This window comes from Stenella coeruleoalba (genome assembly GCF_951394435.1).
Source record: "Stenella coeruleoalba genome assembly, chromosome: 2".
Classification (NCBI taxonomy): Eukaryota; Metazoa; Chordata; class Mammalia; order Artiodactyla; family Delphinidae; genus Stenella; species Stenella coeruleoalba.
Genome location: NC_137147.1, coordinates 134,781,966 through 134,796,552, shown reverse-complemented (window position 1 = coordinate 134,796,552; position 14,587 = coordinate 134,781,966). Strand labels below are relative to the sequence as shown.

The 14,587-nt window shown below is 44.8% G+C and overlaps 1 protein-coding gene across 4 annotated transcripts in view; it reads left to right on the top strand.

Annotated features, from left to right (window-relative positions):
• The window catches only part of NEO1 (neogenin 1), a 240,018-nt gene extending 225,696 nt beyond the window's left edge, over positions 1-14,322 (top strand). For 2 of the 4 annotated variants that reach the window (XM_079907491.1, XM_079907493.1), the window contains 6 exons: positions 1,162-1,400; positions 1,977-2,069; positions 5,740-5,898; positions 10,216-10,479; positions 12,540-12,676; positions 13,452-14,321. In XM_079907491.1, coding sequence (XP_079763617.1) covers positions 1,162-1,400; positions 1,977-2,069; positions 5,740-5,898; positions 10,216-10,479; positions 12,540-12,676; positions 13,452-13,535 — 976 coding nt within the window. In that variant the 3' untranslated portion in view covers positions 13,536-14,321. Of the gene's footprint in view, positions 1-1,161; positions 1,401-1,976; positions 2,070-5,739; positions 5,899-10,215; positions 10,480-10,720; positions 12,496-12,539; positions 12,677-13,451 lie in introns of those variants that run through there. The other 2 variants (XM_079907492.1, XM_079907494.1) reach the window with 2 other exon arrangements.
• Positions 14,323-14,587: the final 265 nt, after the last annotated feature.

Below are 14,587 nucleotides of genomic sequence, written 5' to 3'. Positions count from 1 at the left end.
GGCATGGCTCTAATAGCCCTTTATGATCTAATCCCTGCCCATCTTGCCAGCATCATTTCATATCATTCTCCCTATGGTTCATACGCTGCCACCACTCCGGACTTTTTACAGTCCCTCTAGCACACCAGGCTGTTGCTCTGTGCTTCAGGGCTCTGACATAATCTGATTTTACCACCTGGAATGCACCTTCTGCCCTGTCCCATTTAGGTCTTAGCTTAAATGTCACTTTTTCCGTCACATTTTTCCTGTCCACTATATGTCCAGCTATTAAGAGGTTACTATAACACTTGGCATTTCATTAAGCTCAGAACATTTAAAAATAATAGTTCAGGGCTTCCCAGGTGGCGCAGTGGTTGAGAGTCCGCTTGCCGATGCAGGGGATGGGGGTTTGTGCCCTGGTCCGGGAGGATCCCACATGCCGCAGAGCCATGGCGGCTGAGCCTGTGCATCCGGAGCCTGTGCTCCGCAACAGGAGAGGCCACAACAGTGAGAGGCCCACGTACCGCAAAAAAAAAAGAAAAAAAAAAAGTTCAGTGTCTGTCTTCCTCACTTGGCCAGAAGTGCTGAGGGTACAGCAATCCAGCATAGGGCCTGACATACAGTAGGTACCTAATAAATGCTTATTGAGTTGGGTGAGTGACTTAATGGAGAAACTAAGGCACAGAAAAGTCGACACTGTCATCCCCATTCTTGACTTAACCCAGTGGTGGTCCTAGTTTGAGTTACCTATGGAGTTCCCTTCCTCCTTTATAAGCAGACTCTATGTCTACTCCATTGTTATATTTCTAGTTAATGGTGTCCTTTCTCTATTGATTGGAAACTTGGGGAGAAACCTTTTGCTTTAGAGATTATTTGATTCAAAAATGCTGTCTAATCTGCTTATACTCAAAAAGTCACAAGGCAATATTCAAATATGCCCTCTGCTTATACTCAAAGTCACAAGGCAATATTCAAATACGCCCATGTACATACCTCTAAATAATGTGGACAAAGCAGTGATACACTTACTATTCCCAGAAGGAAACTTCTTGACTCTGTTTTTCTTGTTTGTTTCTGATTTTGCCTGAAGCATCTCTCAGAAGGGAAGTTTTAATCATTGAAACCTTTTGACTAATAATATTCAAGAGTTACTTTTAAAAATCCTCTTAATTTTGTACCTAGGAAACGAGCTGCTTGCAAATCAGTGAATGGCTCCCACAAGTACAAAGGGAACTCCAAGGATGTCAAACCCCCAGACCTCTGGATCCATCATGAGAGACTGGAGCTGAAGCCCATTGATAAGTCTCCAGACCCAAACCCCATCATGACGGATACTCCAATTCCTCGTAACTCTCAAGATATCACACCGGTTGACAATTCCATGGACAGCAACATCCATCAAAGGCGGAATTCATATAGAGGTTCAGGTTTTTCCCAAATGTTTGGAGACTATTTTCATTTAAACCATTTTCCATTTTGTAAGGTTGCCTTAATTTGGTGATTCCTATACGAGGTTAGGTTTAAAGAAATGTGTGTTACAGGATCAACCTCTGATGAAGAATAGCTAGCTCGTTAGGGGGGAGAGGTTCTATACCCAGATGAGACAGTCTTCTAGCTCTGTTAGGTCTCTCATCGTGTTCACCAACCTGACACTCAAGCATTTGAGACAACGTAGCCTATGTCTGTGCATTTCATTCCATCCCTTCAGTGGGGCCCCAGCTCTCATTGTGGTGTTCAGCATGTTCTTGGTCTGGCTGCTCTCCCTCACAGACCTGCAGTGAAGCATGGTAGGCAGCGTTGTGTCAACTGAGTTGACTCAACAGGGACTCCTGTAATGCACTAATGGTCATTTTCCTCTTTATTTCACTTCCTGCAGAACCACCTTGTCCCATTGTTGTTTGTGAGTCCTGAATCCCCCACTTGAAATGTTTTACTGCTGAGGCTGCTCATTGGCCTAGGGCACATGTTTGTAACCAGCCTCCGTATTTGATGTCTAGGGCATGAATCAGAGGACAGCATGTCTACACTGGCTGGAAGGCGGGGAATGAGACCAAAAATGATGATGCCCTTTGACTCCCAGCCACCCCAGCGTAAGTTAAAAGCTTCTCTTTTCCCGCGGGCTGCCAATCTATCCAGTCATGTTGGGGAACAACTATCAGTGATCTCTTTGACTTCACTTGATCCTAACACAAAAAATAATCTACCAAAGCTTTGGCACCATGAGGGAATAAGTATCAAGCATTTGCCATATTTTGCAATTAATATTTATTCTTGCAAGTAGCTCCTTTAATTTCAGTGCAAATAAGCTAAGAAGCCAAGTCTCCCAGGCATTAGGGAAGTGACCAGTCTCTTTAAAAGTACATCGAGTCTCTGCAGGAGAGATGGGGCTGAAGATGGCTAGATGTCACAGTATTCCTTAGGCTTCCCGATACATAATCAGTGTTGATAGGCACCTGCGGAATTTTTTTTTAGTTAATAGACGTTATATTTTAGAGGAGTTTTAGGTGGACAGCATGGAATATTTTTCAACCTTATCTGACCCATGCTTCACTTTGATAAGCATGAAAATTGCCCAGCCTCCTTTAATAATATTTGAAACTCAAAATAAGTTAACTGTCATGATTAAAAAACCAAAAAGCAATGGGACAGACCAATTATATTTTTAAACTAGTGTTTCTTCTCCCTTGTTACTGTTTTCAAGGTGGGGAAGCCTTTCAGATTAGCTGGCACAATGGGACTTGAGGTTGAGGGTCCTCTGTGCCATTCTAGAGAGATAAGAAGCCACTTGCCTACCAATATCAAGTTTAAAAAACTATTTGATCTTGAAGTTATTTGCTCTGGACTGAACAGTAGGTTAGTAAACATTAACACTGTCAGGTGCCTAGATTCAAATCCTGAAAGATCACTTTTTAATTTAACCTAAATGAGCTTTTGGATTTTTATTCATTTCTTAAAAGATGTCCCATTTCAGAACTATTAGCCATCCCTGTTAACAAACGACAGAGATTTTAAATAATCACAGATATCCTACACACAGAAGATGGTACCATATACTTGGAAACTGGTGGAATCCCTGAGAGTGTAAACATCTGCACACACGCTGTCACTTGCACGAGATTCTCAAAATCAGCTTTGAAAGGGAAAGGGCCCATTTGCTAACAGGTCATTTCTGCACAAAGTAGTTTTTGCTTAGGGTCCACGATAAAAAAAAAAGAGGAGCCTGTACTTCGAAGTGTGCAAGGAAAACCAGTTTCCCTCTCATCAGAGGTGCCCTGGACGGGGTCCCCAGGTTTAGAAGTGTCCAAAAAGAGTAAATTATTCCATTCCAGTTGCCTTTGATTTATAAGAAGATGGTAGCTTGACTACTTACTTGTTTGTTTTATATAAGACTTTAGTTCTTGCCTGAACTGGCTTATTTTTAAAACTTGTAAAATTTGACTAACCCTATTCCTAGATTTGTTATTTTTAAATATGTTACACAGAAAAGATGTGCTGTACTAGTTGATAGCATTCCTGTTTTTTTTCTTTTTTTGGTGGTGGGAAGGAGTATGCATAAAGGTACAGTATTACTTAATTTGTGCCTCAACAGTTGGGTGGGTGAGTGGATCCTTTAATTCAAGAATCTGAAACCCAAATTTACTTGTGATGTACTTGTGATCTTCAGGTTTAGAGATATGCTTTTCCCCACGTGGCTTCAATCCTTTTTCACAAGCTGGGATTCCCTGGAGTCCGCATCCCCCATCCACCTACCATGGCTTTAAATGTCTGAGCACTGTTGAGAAAGGCTTGGTGGTGTCAGGATGAGGTTCCATCAAAGGCCTTGCACCAGAAGCTTTGGATTCTGATTCAGCTAATAGCTAATGATTGCCAACTGTATTCTAGACAGACACTTTCACATGTTTAATTTGGAAAAACTGGCAATGCCTTAAAGTCAACTTTGTTTTTCTTTTGTGAGAGTTCTCTGTACCTAAAACACTTTCAAGTTGCACTTCCTAGATAAAAATCAGGAGGCTTTTTCCCTCACCCTAGCCTTAATTCTGGAAAACATTGATTCTGAAACATCCTACTTCTGAAAACTACCTGTCTTCCCCTGGAGGAGGTGCTGACTGCCAAGCTGCCCTAAGACCTCTGCTCAGCCAGATTTTCCAAGTTGTATTTTATTCCAAGGGACCACCTGCAGCTTCTGATCCCTGAGGGCAGGGAAAGCCCCTGATTAGTTTCCCAGGCCTTGAGGGGGGGAGGGGCAGCACTGCTCCAGGGTCCCTGGCTGGTTGTGCCACCTGCTTGTTTGCACGTGGCAAAGAGAAAGCTGCAGAATAAAGGCCTCAATTTTTTTTTTTTTTTTTTTTTTTTTTTTTTTTTTGCGGTATGCGGGCCTCTCACTGTTGTGGCCTCTCCCGTTGCGGAGCACAGGCGCCGGACGCACAGGCTCAGCAGCCATGGCTCACGGGGCCAGCCGCTCCGCGGCATGTGGGATCCTCCTGGACCAGGGCACAAAGCCGCGTCCCCTGCATCGGCAGGCGGACTCTCAACCACTGCGCCACCAGGGAAGCCCAAGGCCTCTATTTTATTGACTGGGATTTTCTTCACCAGTCATGTTGAGTGGCTCCCCAAAGATCTAGGGAGATTCTTGGTGACAAGGCATTTTAAGAGACTCCAAAGGCAAATTAAGTTTTATCACAAAGTTTGTGAAGTCCTTGCCTAAAGGGAAGAATAAAAAGATGCCATGTGTTCCTAGCCAACCCTGCCTGTTTACCTGTTTGGGGGATTTAGAGCTGGTTATCTTGATGTTAAACATTCTGCTTCTCCAGCTACTCTATGGGAGTACCTAAGAAAAGTTTATATCCCAACTGGGCTTCTGATTTTGTTTGTTTGCATCTCTGGGATTGATAATGAAGCCTCATTAAAGAAGCACTTTGTCTTCATAGAAAGTTGTATGTGGAACATCTGTGTGAAAATTTGGATTTGTTTGCTAAATGCAGCAAATTGAATTCCTTAGCCAGTGTGGGAAGGAAAGAGGCAATTTAGGAAAAATCCGTTTATCTTTTAATATGTGAATGGATGTGGCTGAGCTCCCAGACTGGAAAGCAGGAAGAGATGGTGCCCTGGGCCTGTGTTTCATGCTTTTAGTACTAGATTGTAACGTAAGAATTCAGTTCCACTTGCATTCCTTTTAAGATGAAAGCTGATTAAACAGCTACTTATTCATTCAGCCTAAATACCTATTTCATGCTTCATTCAGCAAGTAAGAAAAGACAGAATGAATTAGGAATATACTCAAAGGAAAAGGGACTTCTATCTTTTTAAGCAAGAGAAAAAAATAATAGATACCCAAACCACCATTTGTTTGCTTATGGATTTATATTTTATGACATATTCAAGGAGATATTTTTAATAACTCACATAATCCATATTTATTGTAGAAGAATTGGAAAATAAAGATAAACCAAAAGAAATTTTTTAAAAAATTCTTCACCACTCTTCCCCACAAGATAATCACTGTTAACATTTTAGTAAAAATCATCAGGGTTTTTTCTTTCTGTGTTATATCTAGAGACATATGCATAGGAGTGTGTTGATTTTTTAAAGCAAGTATAAAACCCATGGCTAATTGTCCAAATTCAGCCATCTGCCACCAAAAAGCCAAGGAAGTGGTCGTACGGTATGGGAGGGGGGCGCGGGGTAACTGCTCTTGAACTGTGATATGTGTGTGTCTGTGCAAGCATGTTAAGCATTTCTCTGTCTTGTGTTCATTCACAGCTGTGATTAGTGCCCATCCCATCCATTCCCTCGATAACCCTCACCATCATTTCCACTCCAGCAGCCTCGCTTCTCCAGCTCGCAGTCATCTCTACCACCCGGGCAGCTCATGGCCCATTGGCACATCCATGTCCCTTTCAGACAGGGCCAATTCCACAGGTGAGAGATGAGGATGGAGCCCCAGGTGGAAAGCATTCCAAAAAGCATCGGCAGGCTGCAATGGGGAGGACTTGCCCTGCTTAGAATGACTTGGATTTTTTTTTTCAGTGTTATTTGTTTATCATAACGTTTCTGTTACTGACTCAAATTTGTTTCTATAAAATTCAGTCCATTTTTTTCCCCTACGTTTTAAGTGCTTAGGGCAAGGTGTTGTTTTAGTAAAAATGTAACTCTAATCACATAACCATGTCTTGTTCCATCATCTTGCATCTTAATTCCGTCATATTTTCAGTTTGTTTATGTTTTTAATCCTCCAGTTTGAAAGGAAAATGTATTCTGGGTGATTTTCAGACACTAGATGTTGCCTTTGCCTAATGTTGGGAAGGTTCTTAGGGCAGCCATAAGGTAGTTCTAATGTTAGGCCTTAATTACTTACTTCTGCCATGTACCAAAGTAAGAGCAACACCTGGGGACAGCAGGGCCAGTGGCCATGTTGAGCTTGTGCATATTGTAAACCTCAGGTTGCCTAGTGGATTACTGAAATTAGAAAGGGCTCACAGGCATAGATCATCTCTAAAAATAGATAGGAAATTAGCCTAACAATCTGCAGTGTATTTAAAGATATACATTGCCAGACTAACATGTCCCAGTTTGGAAATCTTAAGAAACAGCTTTATCGAAACAGTTTTAAGGAAGAAAAAGTGAAGGTGAGAGGACAGCAAATGGAATAAATACTGTTCCTCATTAATTGAAAATTAATTTCCATCTTCTCAGTTTTAAGGTACAAAAAAAACCCACTTCTCATCTATACAGTGTACTCTTTTTCCATCATTTGAAACTTGTCTTTTAATAGTTACACATGTTACTAGTAGAACTAAGTTTTGGTAGTTCTGGAAAATAAGGGAATTTCAAGTGAATTCCATTTTAAAAGAGCCTCAAAACTTCGTGCTAGAAGCTTGGGTTGCCGGTAACATCCCTTCCTCCTTTACGTTTTGATCAATTATAAACATACCCAAAGCATCAAATGGAGGTCAGAGCTTATTAAGAGATGCCTGATAACTCCGAAAGTTATCTATTCCCAAACCTTTACTTGGTTTGGAGAATGCTGCTTGAACTCATGTCTAAAATTGGTCTCTCCCTCCCTCCAAATCCAGGTGTGGGGTCCTGCCTTTAGGGAAAGACAGTCTACAGGAGGCTATGGAAAACCAAAGGCTGCCTCACAGACATAATCTCAGATAGAACACACAAGAAAGCAGCCCTCCAAACCTGCTCTTAGAAAGTGGTTTTTGTGTCCTGACTCTGTTTCTCCATTTTTAAAGGCAGAAGGGCCTCACCCACTGGGATATGGGCCTACCTAAGTGCATGGCAGGGTCTTCCCATCAGATCAGCCCCCTCCTCCTCCCTCTTGGACAAGGAGGGGGTTGAAGGTTGGCAAGAAGCATAGGGCTCTCGCCCACCCCTCGTCCAAGTGGTCCAGTGTTGATAAAAGCTTGGTTCTGTATGGATTCAGGCGGAAAGCGAAAACAGGAAAAGTAACTATTTGTACCACTAAAGGGTTTCCTGTTTTAATGACCAGAGGAGATAAAAGAAGGTAAAACTTGTAATGGAGCCACTGAAGATGGATTTGAAATGTAGAGCAGGTATCTAGAAGTGATCAGAGTTCTCCTCCTGTTGTGTTTTCCTGTGTTTCTAGAGCCCAGTATTACCACAGACCTGTAGATGTGGGCTTGGCATGACTAGACCTTGTCCAGGGCCATCTTTGCTCTAGAGGGCATTGGCTGTGTCTTTTCCTTGGACATTTACTATGTCACTACCACCTGATGCAGAAAGCGTGCTTTCCACTTGCCCAAGCGCTCGGCCACTGTTCACTTTGTGTGTCTTAGACAACTCTGAGAGGTCAGTCGGGAAGTAGGGTCCCTCACCAAAGCAGAAATTTTAGTTACAACATACTTTCCCTCGTGGGCCAGAGGTGTTGCACAGTTTCAGGGCACACCCTTCACAGAGAATACAGTGTGCTGGTGCCCTCTGCAGTTGCTTCACAGTCTGATTCATGTAGGCAACCCTCTCTTCCTTTTTCACGTTTCCCACCATTTCTGGCCCTCAGAAGCATATGCATCAAATGAAGGCAGTTGCGGCATCCCAGGTAGGCCTGTGTGCCCAGAGCTGACCTAACATATCTGCCAGTACAGTCGGACATGGTCCAGGCTAGAGCCTGCTTTCTCTCTCCTCATCCTTGTAACCCTCGCTAACCAGCTTCCACCCGGCCCAGGATCACACAGGGTGGGACCAGCAGCTCCCCAGGTGTGGTGATAGCTGACCTGAGCAAGCATAAGAAGTGAGATCCTCAGCGTACCCCTGGAAAGGACAAGAAGTGACCTAGGCCTGCGAGGGTTATCACAGCCAGGCTCTCAACACTTGGGGAAGGTGTATGAGTCCCTCATTGCTGGGACCCAAGGCCTTTAAGTTAAGGGAGTAGCACTCATGACTGCCATGGCCCATCTCCTGAGAGCCCAAGGGAACAGATTCATTGCTATCTCAGCAACAAAGGCAGGGAAAGGTTGGATTTCTGCGGGTTGCTCATGCATTACTGCTTAAAAGGGTTTATTTTCCTTAACAAGGTTGAGGACTCTAGGAATCAAGGGAGGCCCTCCTTCAGGCTACCTGGTGCAGCCTATGGCCCTGAGCTGGTATCCTCCAGACCCCTCCTCAGGGTGGGGATGGTGATCTGCACCAGCTCACACTATTGGAAAGGTCTTCCTCATATGGTCTCCCTGGGACTTGGTGCTGCTTCTGCCCCTGCAGAGTCGGGGGACAGGTGGTATTGGGCATGGAAGAGCAGTGTGATGTGTATTGGATGGAGCATGGACTTGGGACTCGGGCAGGGATTCGGAATCCTGCCCCATTGGTTCTGTGTCCTTGGGCGGTGCTTAACCTCCCAGTGTCTAATGAGTTACTAGGAGGATTGAATGAGCTAATGAGTGTAAAGCACTTAGCATGGTGCCTGGCTCAGAGTAAGCACTCGGGTAGTTTACGAAGAAAAGAACCTTATCAATTACTCAAACCCTGTGTATACCACTTTACATACATTTTCTTAATTAATTCTCGGGGAATTACGTGTTATTCTCCCTATTTTTATAGGTGAAGAAACAGATTCAGAGATTTGGTGACTGCCAAGTTCGCTGAGCCTGTCTGTAGAGATTAGGGTTCAGGTCTGTCTGACTCCAAAGACAGTGCTTTTACTACCCCCCATGCTGCCTTCCAGAACAACTCTGACCCCTCTTCACATATTTTGAGATTTTTGTCATGTTCTTGAGTTTTCCCCGTCTCCAGGCTTTTTCTTTCTCTGGACCCCCAAATACCTCATGGCATGATCTTAAAGCCATTTACAGACCTCTGGACTGTTTGGTTGTCCAGGTCTCACTTGAGCTGTGGGGCTGTTGCTCAGGGGAGGGTGTGCACAGTAGCCAGAGAGCGTGCAGGGCCTGTGTGCCTCTCCTGCACTGACCACCAGGCCTCGCAGGCAGAGCTGGTCCTTGTCAGGTACCCAGCCAGTCTTGGTGGTAAGACATGTTGTCTGTGAAAGGCTAGTCTCTGAGACTGTCAATCAGTGACTGACATTTTCAGTTTTCTTGTCTTCTTCCTTTTATTTATTTATTTATTTATTTACTTACTTACTTACGGTTGCGTAGGGTCTTGGTTGCTACATGCGGGCTTTCTCTAGTTGCGGCCAGCGGGAGCTACTCTTCACTGAGGTGCACAGGCTTCTCATTGCGGTGGCTTCCCTTGTTGCAGAGCACGGGCTCTAGGCACATGGGCTCAGTAGTGGCTCGCAGACTCTAGAGCACAGGCTCAGTAGTTGTGGTGCACGGGCTTAGTTGCTCCACGGCATGTGGGATCTTCCCAGACCAGGGCTCGAACCCGTGTCCCCTGCACTGGCAGGCGGATTCTTAACCACTGTGCCACCAGGGAAGTCCCTTCTTTCTTCTTATTTACATCTTAATAGACAACATCTCAGGAACCTTGATATGTGCTCCATAGTGAGTACTGAGAAGAACTTTAAATCTGTAAAATTGTGACCACTTGGTTGTGTAGGTGAAACAAATCCAGCATCTGGTTGACAAAATTGTTCGGGACTCTTAGATTAGACTGTTCTTACTTAGCCTTGACAGTGGTGCCAATCCATGTTCCCTTGGACTAGCATTGATCCTAAGTGCTTATTGAGCTGGTTTCAGGAGCCCTTAGAGGTAGCCAGAACCCTGGAATGTGCATATGTTCAGTGGTAAAATAGATGCTAACATTTGGACTTTCCTGCTGTAGAATCTGTTCGAAACACCCCCAGCACTGACACCATGCCAGCCTCCTCGTCTCAGACATGCTGTGCTGATCACCAGGATCCTGAAGGTGCTACCAGCTCCTCTTACTTGGCCAGCTCCCAAGAGGAAGACTCAGGCCAGAGTCTTCCTACAGCCCACGTTCGCCCTTCCCACCCACTGAAGAGCTTTGCTGTGCCAGCAATCCCTCCCCCAGGTCCTCCCACCTATGATCCAGCGTTGCCAAGCACACCGTTACTATCCCAGCAAGGTGAGTGGGGACAGCAGCACCACTGGAGGGGCCCTTTGGCTCCGGCTTATGGCGCAAGTCACCTCTTCTTTGCAGAGGAACAAAGCAAATGTCCTCCAAGCTTATCCCTGCAATTTAGTGTTGCAGGGTGCATTGCCCCTCTCAGGGAGTGTAAGGGCTCCTCCTTTGGGAACATACATAAACCAGAGAATAATTTGGCGGGGAGCAAGGGCTGATTTTCTGAATTGTGTTTTGGGTGCAGAGTCCTTGGCGGTAAAAGCCAGTGGCATGGATATGAACAACAGATGTGGTCTGCCCAGCCTCCTCCCAGAGTTGCCTCACTCCATAGGGTTCCTGCCAGCTGGAGAAGGGTCAGGGAGGTCAAGACTTGGAAACAAGCAAGAACCTTAGGGTGGAGGAATAACCCTGCAGAAGGAAAGTTAACTCCTCGAGTTCACCCAGCTCAGCAAAAGCCCTCTCACCTCCAAGGCGTGCTTTCTGCCTCCTACTCTTTCACATTTTTCTCTATTATGATGGTTTGTTTCAGAATAAATCACTGGTTTTCAAGCTTTCTGGTCTCAGGACGCTTTTTAACTCTTACAAGCTGTTGCAGCTGCACAAGAGCTTTTCTTCACATGGGTTGTACCTATCATGATTTACTATATTAGAAATCAAAACAGATTTTAAAGCTATTTTATTCATTTAAAAATAGCAATAAATCTATCATTTTAAGATAAATAGCATATTTTTCATGAAAAATAACTTTCATAATAAAAGAGTAGCATTGTCTTATATTTTTGCAGATCTCTTTAATGTCTGGCTTAATAGAAGACAGCTGGATTCTCACACCTGCTTCCGCATTTAATCTGTTGCAATATGTTGTTTTGGTTGAAGAAAATCTGGCCTCACAGATATGTAGTTGGAAAAGGGAAGATTATTTTTATAACCTTTTCAGACAACTGTGGATATTCTTTTTTGATACTACGGCAAACTCAAGAAGTTGTAGTTTCTTATAGGTTTGTTTGTAATGTGGAATCAGACACCATATAATTATTTGTACTCTGTTCCAATAAATCTGTATATCTTGTACTTTGAATGCGTGGTGCTGAACATCACATGTTGGTCTTTGGAAAGTAGTGGTTCACTAAGTTACACAGATCCTCCGAATTTTGATACATTTTGTTAAACAGTATCTAAAAATACATTCGTTAATATCACCAATGTCTGGAAGTATTGGGAAGCTCTCAAGCTCATGGTGGCAGATACAAGTTTTTCAAAATTCTGATTTTTCACTTTAAACTTAAATTTTATCATTGGAAATAAATACTGTCCGTTGTTTTCCCTGAAGTGACTGACTTGACTTCATTCACTTTCTAGAAAATATCTGCCAAATGCTCAAGTCTGAATAACCGGTTTGTGTGTCAGTCTTTCTCTGACCTAACATTGATGTTTCGTGATGAAAGCAGCAGTTCAGCCCACAACTCAATTACAAGTCCCTTTATTGAAGACAGCTGTTATGCTTTGGTGTACAGCAGAAGTATTTTACCCATATTTCCATTTTAGAATATTTAACAGATGTGTAATCAAGGTTGAGATTTCATAACATAATTTTTGCTACTTCATTAACGATGATCTTTAACTGGCTCTTTTTAAACTTGCAAGTATGCATGTCCATGAATGACTTTACAGTTTGGTGCCACTGCCTTAATTTGTGCTAAGGCTCCAGCAGTTTTACCCACTGTTGCTTTTGTACCATTGGTGGAAGGGCAAAAACTGTCTTGGCATGATTATGAAAAGAGTTTTGACCTCCCAGATATCCTGCCAGGGGCCCTTGGGCCGCCACACTTGGAGAGCAACTGGACTAGGAGATGAGCTTTCTAAGGCCAAATGGAACAGTTGGCCTCTTGGATGCCCTGCTTTCTCCCTCCTGCCATCTTGTTCCAGGGCCTTCTCAGAGCAGGATCTCTGCCCTGGGTCTGGGTGCATCCCTCACCCTTAGCAGCATTTGGACCTTGGGTACCCTTGTGAGGTCTGGGGGAGCAAGCTCAGCCACCCACCTGATGGTGCCCTTTCCCCCTCAGCTCTAAATCATCACATTCACTCGGTGAAGACGGCCTCCATTGGGACTTTAGGAAGGAGCCGGCCTCCTATGCCAGTGGTGGTTCCCAGTGCCCCTGAAGTGCAGGAGACCACAAGGATGCTGGAAGACTCCGAGAGTGTGAGTTCGCAGGGCCACCAGCCCCGCCAGGATGACTAGGTGCATGTCCCAAGGCCTGAGGGTGCGCTGGGCACGCTGATACTCTGTGCTGGCCCAGAAGTGTGAGGCAGAGTCGCTCACTCATTCGTCAGGCGAGCACTGAGCAGCTCCTGTGAGCTGGGGCTGTGCTGAGGGTTTGATCTGCTTGGATTAGCTTGTCACACCAGCCCACCCACCTGCCTTCCTTTTAACTGTGTCCTGTCTCTCTGGTCCTCTTGTCTTGGTTTGAACCATCCACGTGTTCTTTTTCCCCTTAGTCCCCCTTCATGACCTTTCCTGAGCAGGATGCTGGAGAGGAACGTGCCTGCATGGTTGCTCTCAAAACAAAAATCAACAAGGGTCTCTTCTTGATCTTTCACTCCCACATTCCAATAAATATGTTCTGCCTCTGCATTTCCAGGTACAGGACTCTCTTAGGAGGAGAGCTTGGGGCCCAGAGATACAGGGGACATACCAACTGTGCTGGGTCCAACAGAGACTAGAAGGGACGAGTGAGGTCCTCGTGACCCTGGCAGTGTGGGTTGGAGGAAAGGCATTCTGCAGTGGAAAGAAATGAGTGGTTGCTGGCTTGGGCACATCCTGCAACCTCTGATGCTGCTGGGCCAGCAGGGGCGTGGGTGGTCCAGTCTCTTAGGCAGTGTCGTCACTGACCACTTGACGCTTTGACGTCTCTCTGTGGGCCCTCCTTCTGGACGGCTGCTTGGACTGTGCCTGGTAACTGTTCTCTTTTCTGTAGAGCTATGAACCAGATGAGCTGACCAAAGAGATGGCCCACCTGGAAGGACTGATGAAGGACCTAAATGCCATCACGACAGCATGACGACCTTGACCGGGACGTGACTCCAGACCTGAGTCTAGAAGTCTTGGGACTTAGCCTTGAAAACAAGGAGTTGTACAGAGCACGAGAGGACAGCACTTGAAAACACAGAGTGAGCAGGCCGCCCGGCCAGCACCCCCGTGTGGGGCCAGCTCCAGGCCTGGCCACCTGCCTTCTCCTGGTCGGCCTGGAAGACGCCGTGTCAAGGCAGCTTCCCTTTGCCTGCCGATACCCTGCAGGACTGGGCACCATGGGCCAAAATTTTGTGTCCAGGGAAGAGGCAAGACGTGCAACCTCTGTTTCACTTTGTGGTCAGGCTGCGTCTTCATGCTGCGACGGCATCGCCTTTATGGAGTGTAGACGTTGGCATTTATGTACAATTTTATTTGTGTCCTATTTTATTTTACCTTCAAAAGAAAAACACTATCAAAACCCAAGGAAGTCTGTGGTGTTCTCCACAAGTGGTCGACGTTTGACTACTTGTTTGAATTATGTCTGGAAAGTCATTGACAGTGTGGGTTGTTCCAGGGGTTGGCGTGTTTTGTGTTTTTGTTTTTATTTTTGATTCTGAGTCATTGCATCCTCTACCAGCTGTTAATCCATCACTTTGAGAGGGGGGAGGAAATGTTGCATTGCTGTTTGTAAGCTTTTTTATTTTTTTTATTATAATTATTAAAGGCCTGACTTTCTCCTCTCATCACTGTGAGATTACAGATCTATCTGAATGAAATGTAACATTGAAAAGACTTGTTTGTTGCTTTCTGTGCAGTTGCAGTATTGGGGTGGGGGGCGTTGGGGGGGTTGGGAACTGGAAATGGAGGGGCTGCTGAGGTCCTGTGAATGTTTCAGTCATTGTACTTCCTTCCAGAAGCCTGCAGAGAATGGAAGCATCTTCTTTATTGTCCTGGCATGTCCATCTCTATTGTCACTAAGTTGCAACTGGAGTTTCATTTGGATCTGGTTAAAAATTTCTTCTGTGCAATAGGTGGGTTCGAGGATGTAGCTGCCCTGGTGTCTTGGTCATATCCTGATAAGAATGTCCACGCTGAGGAGTC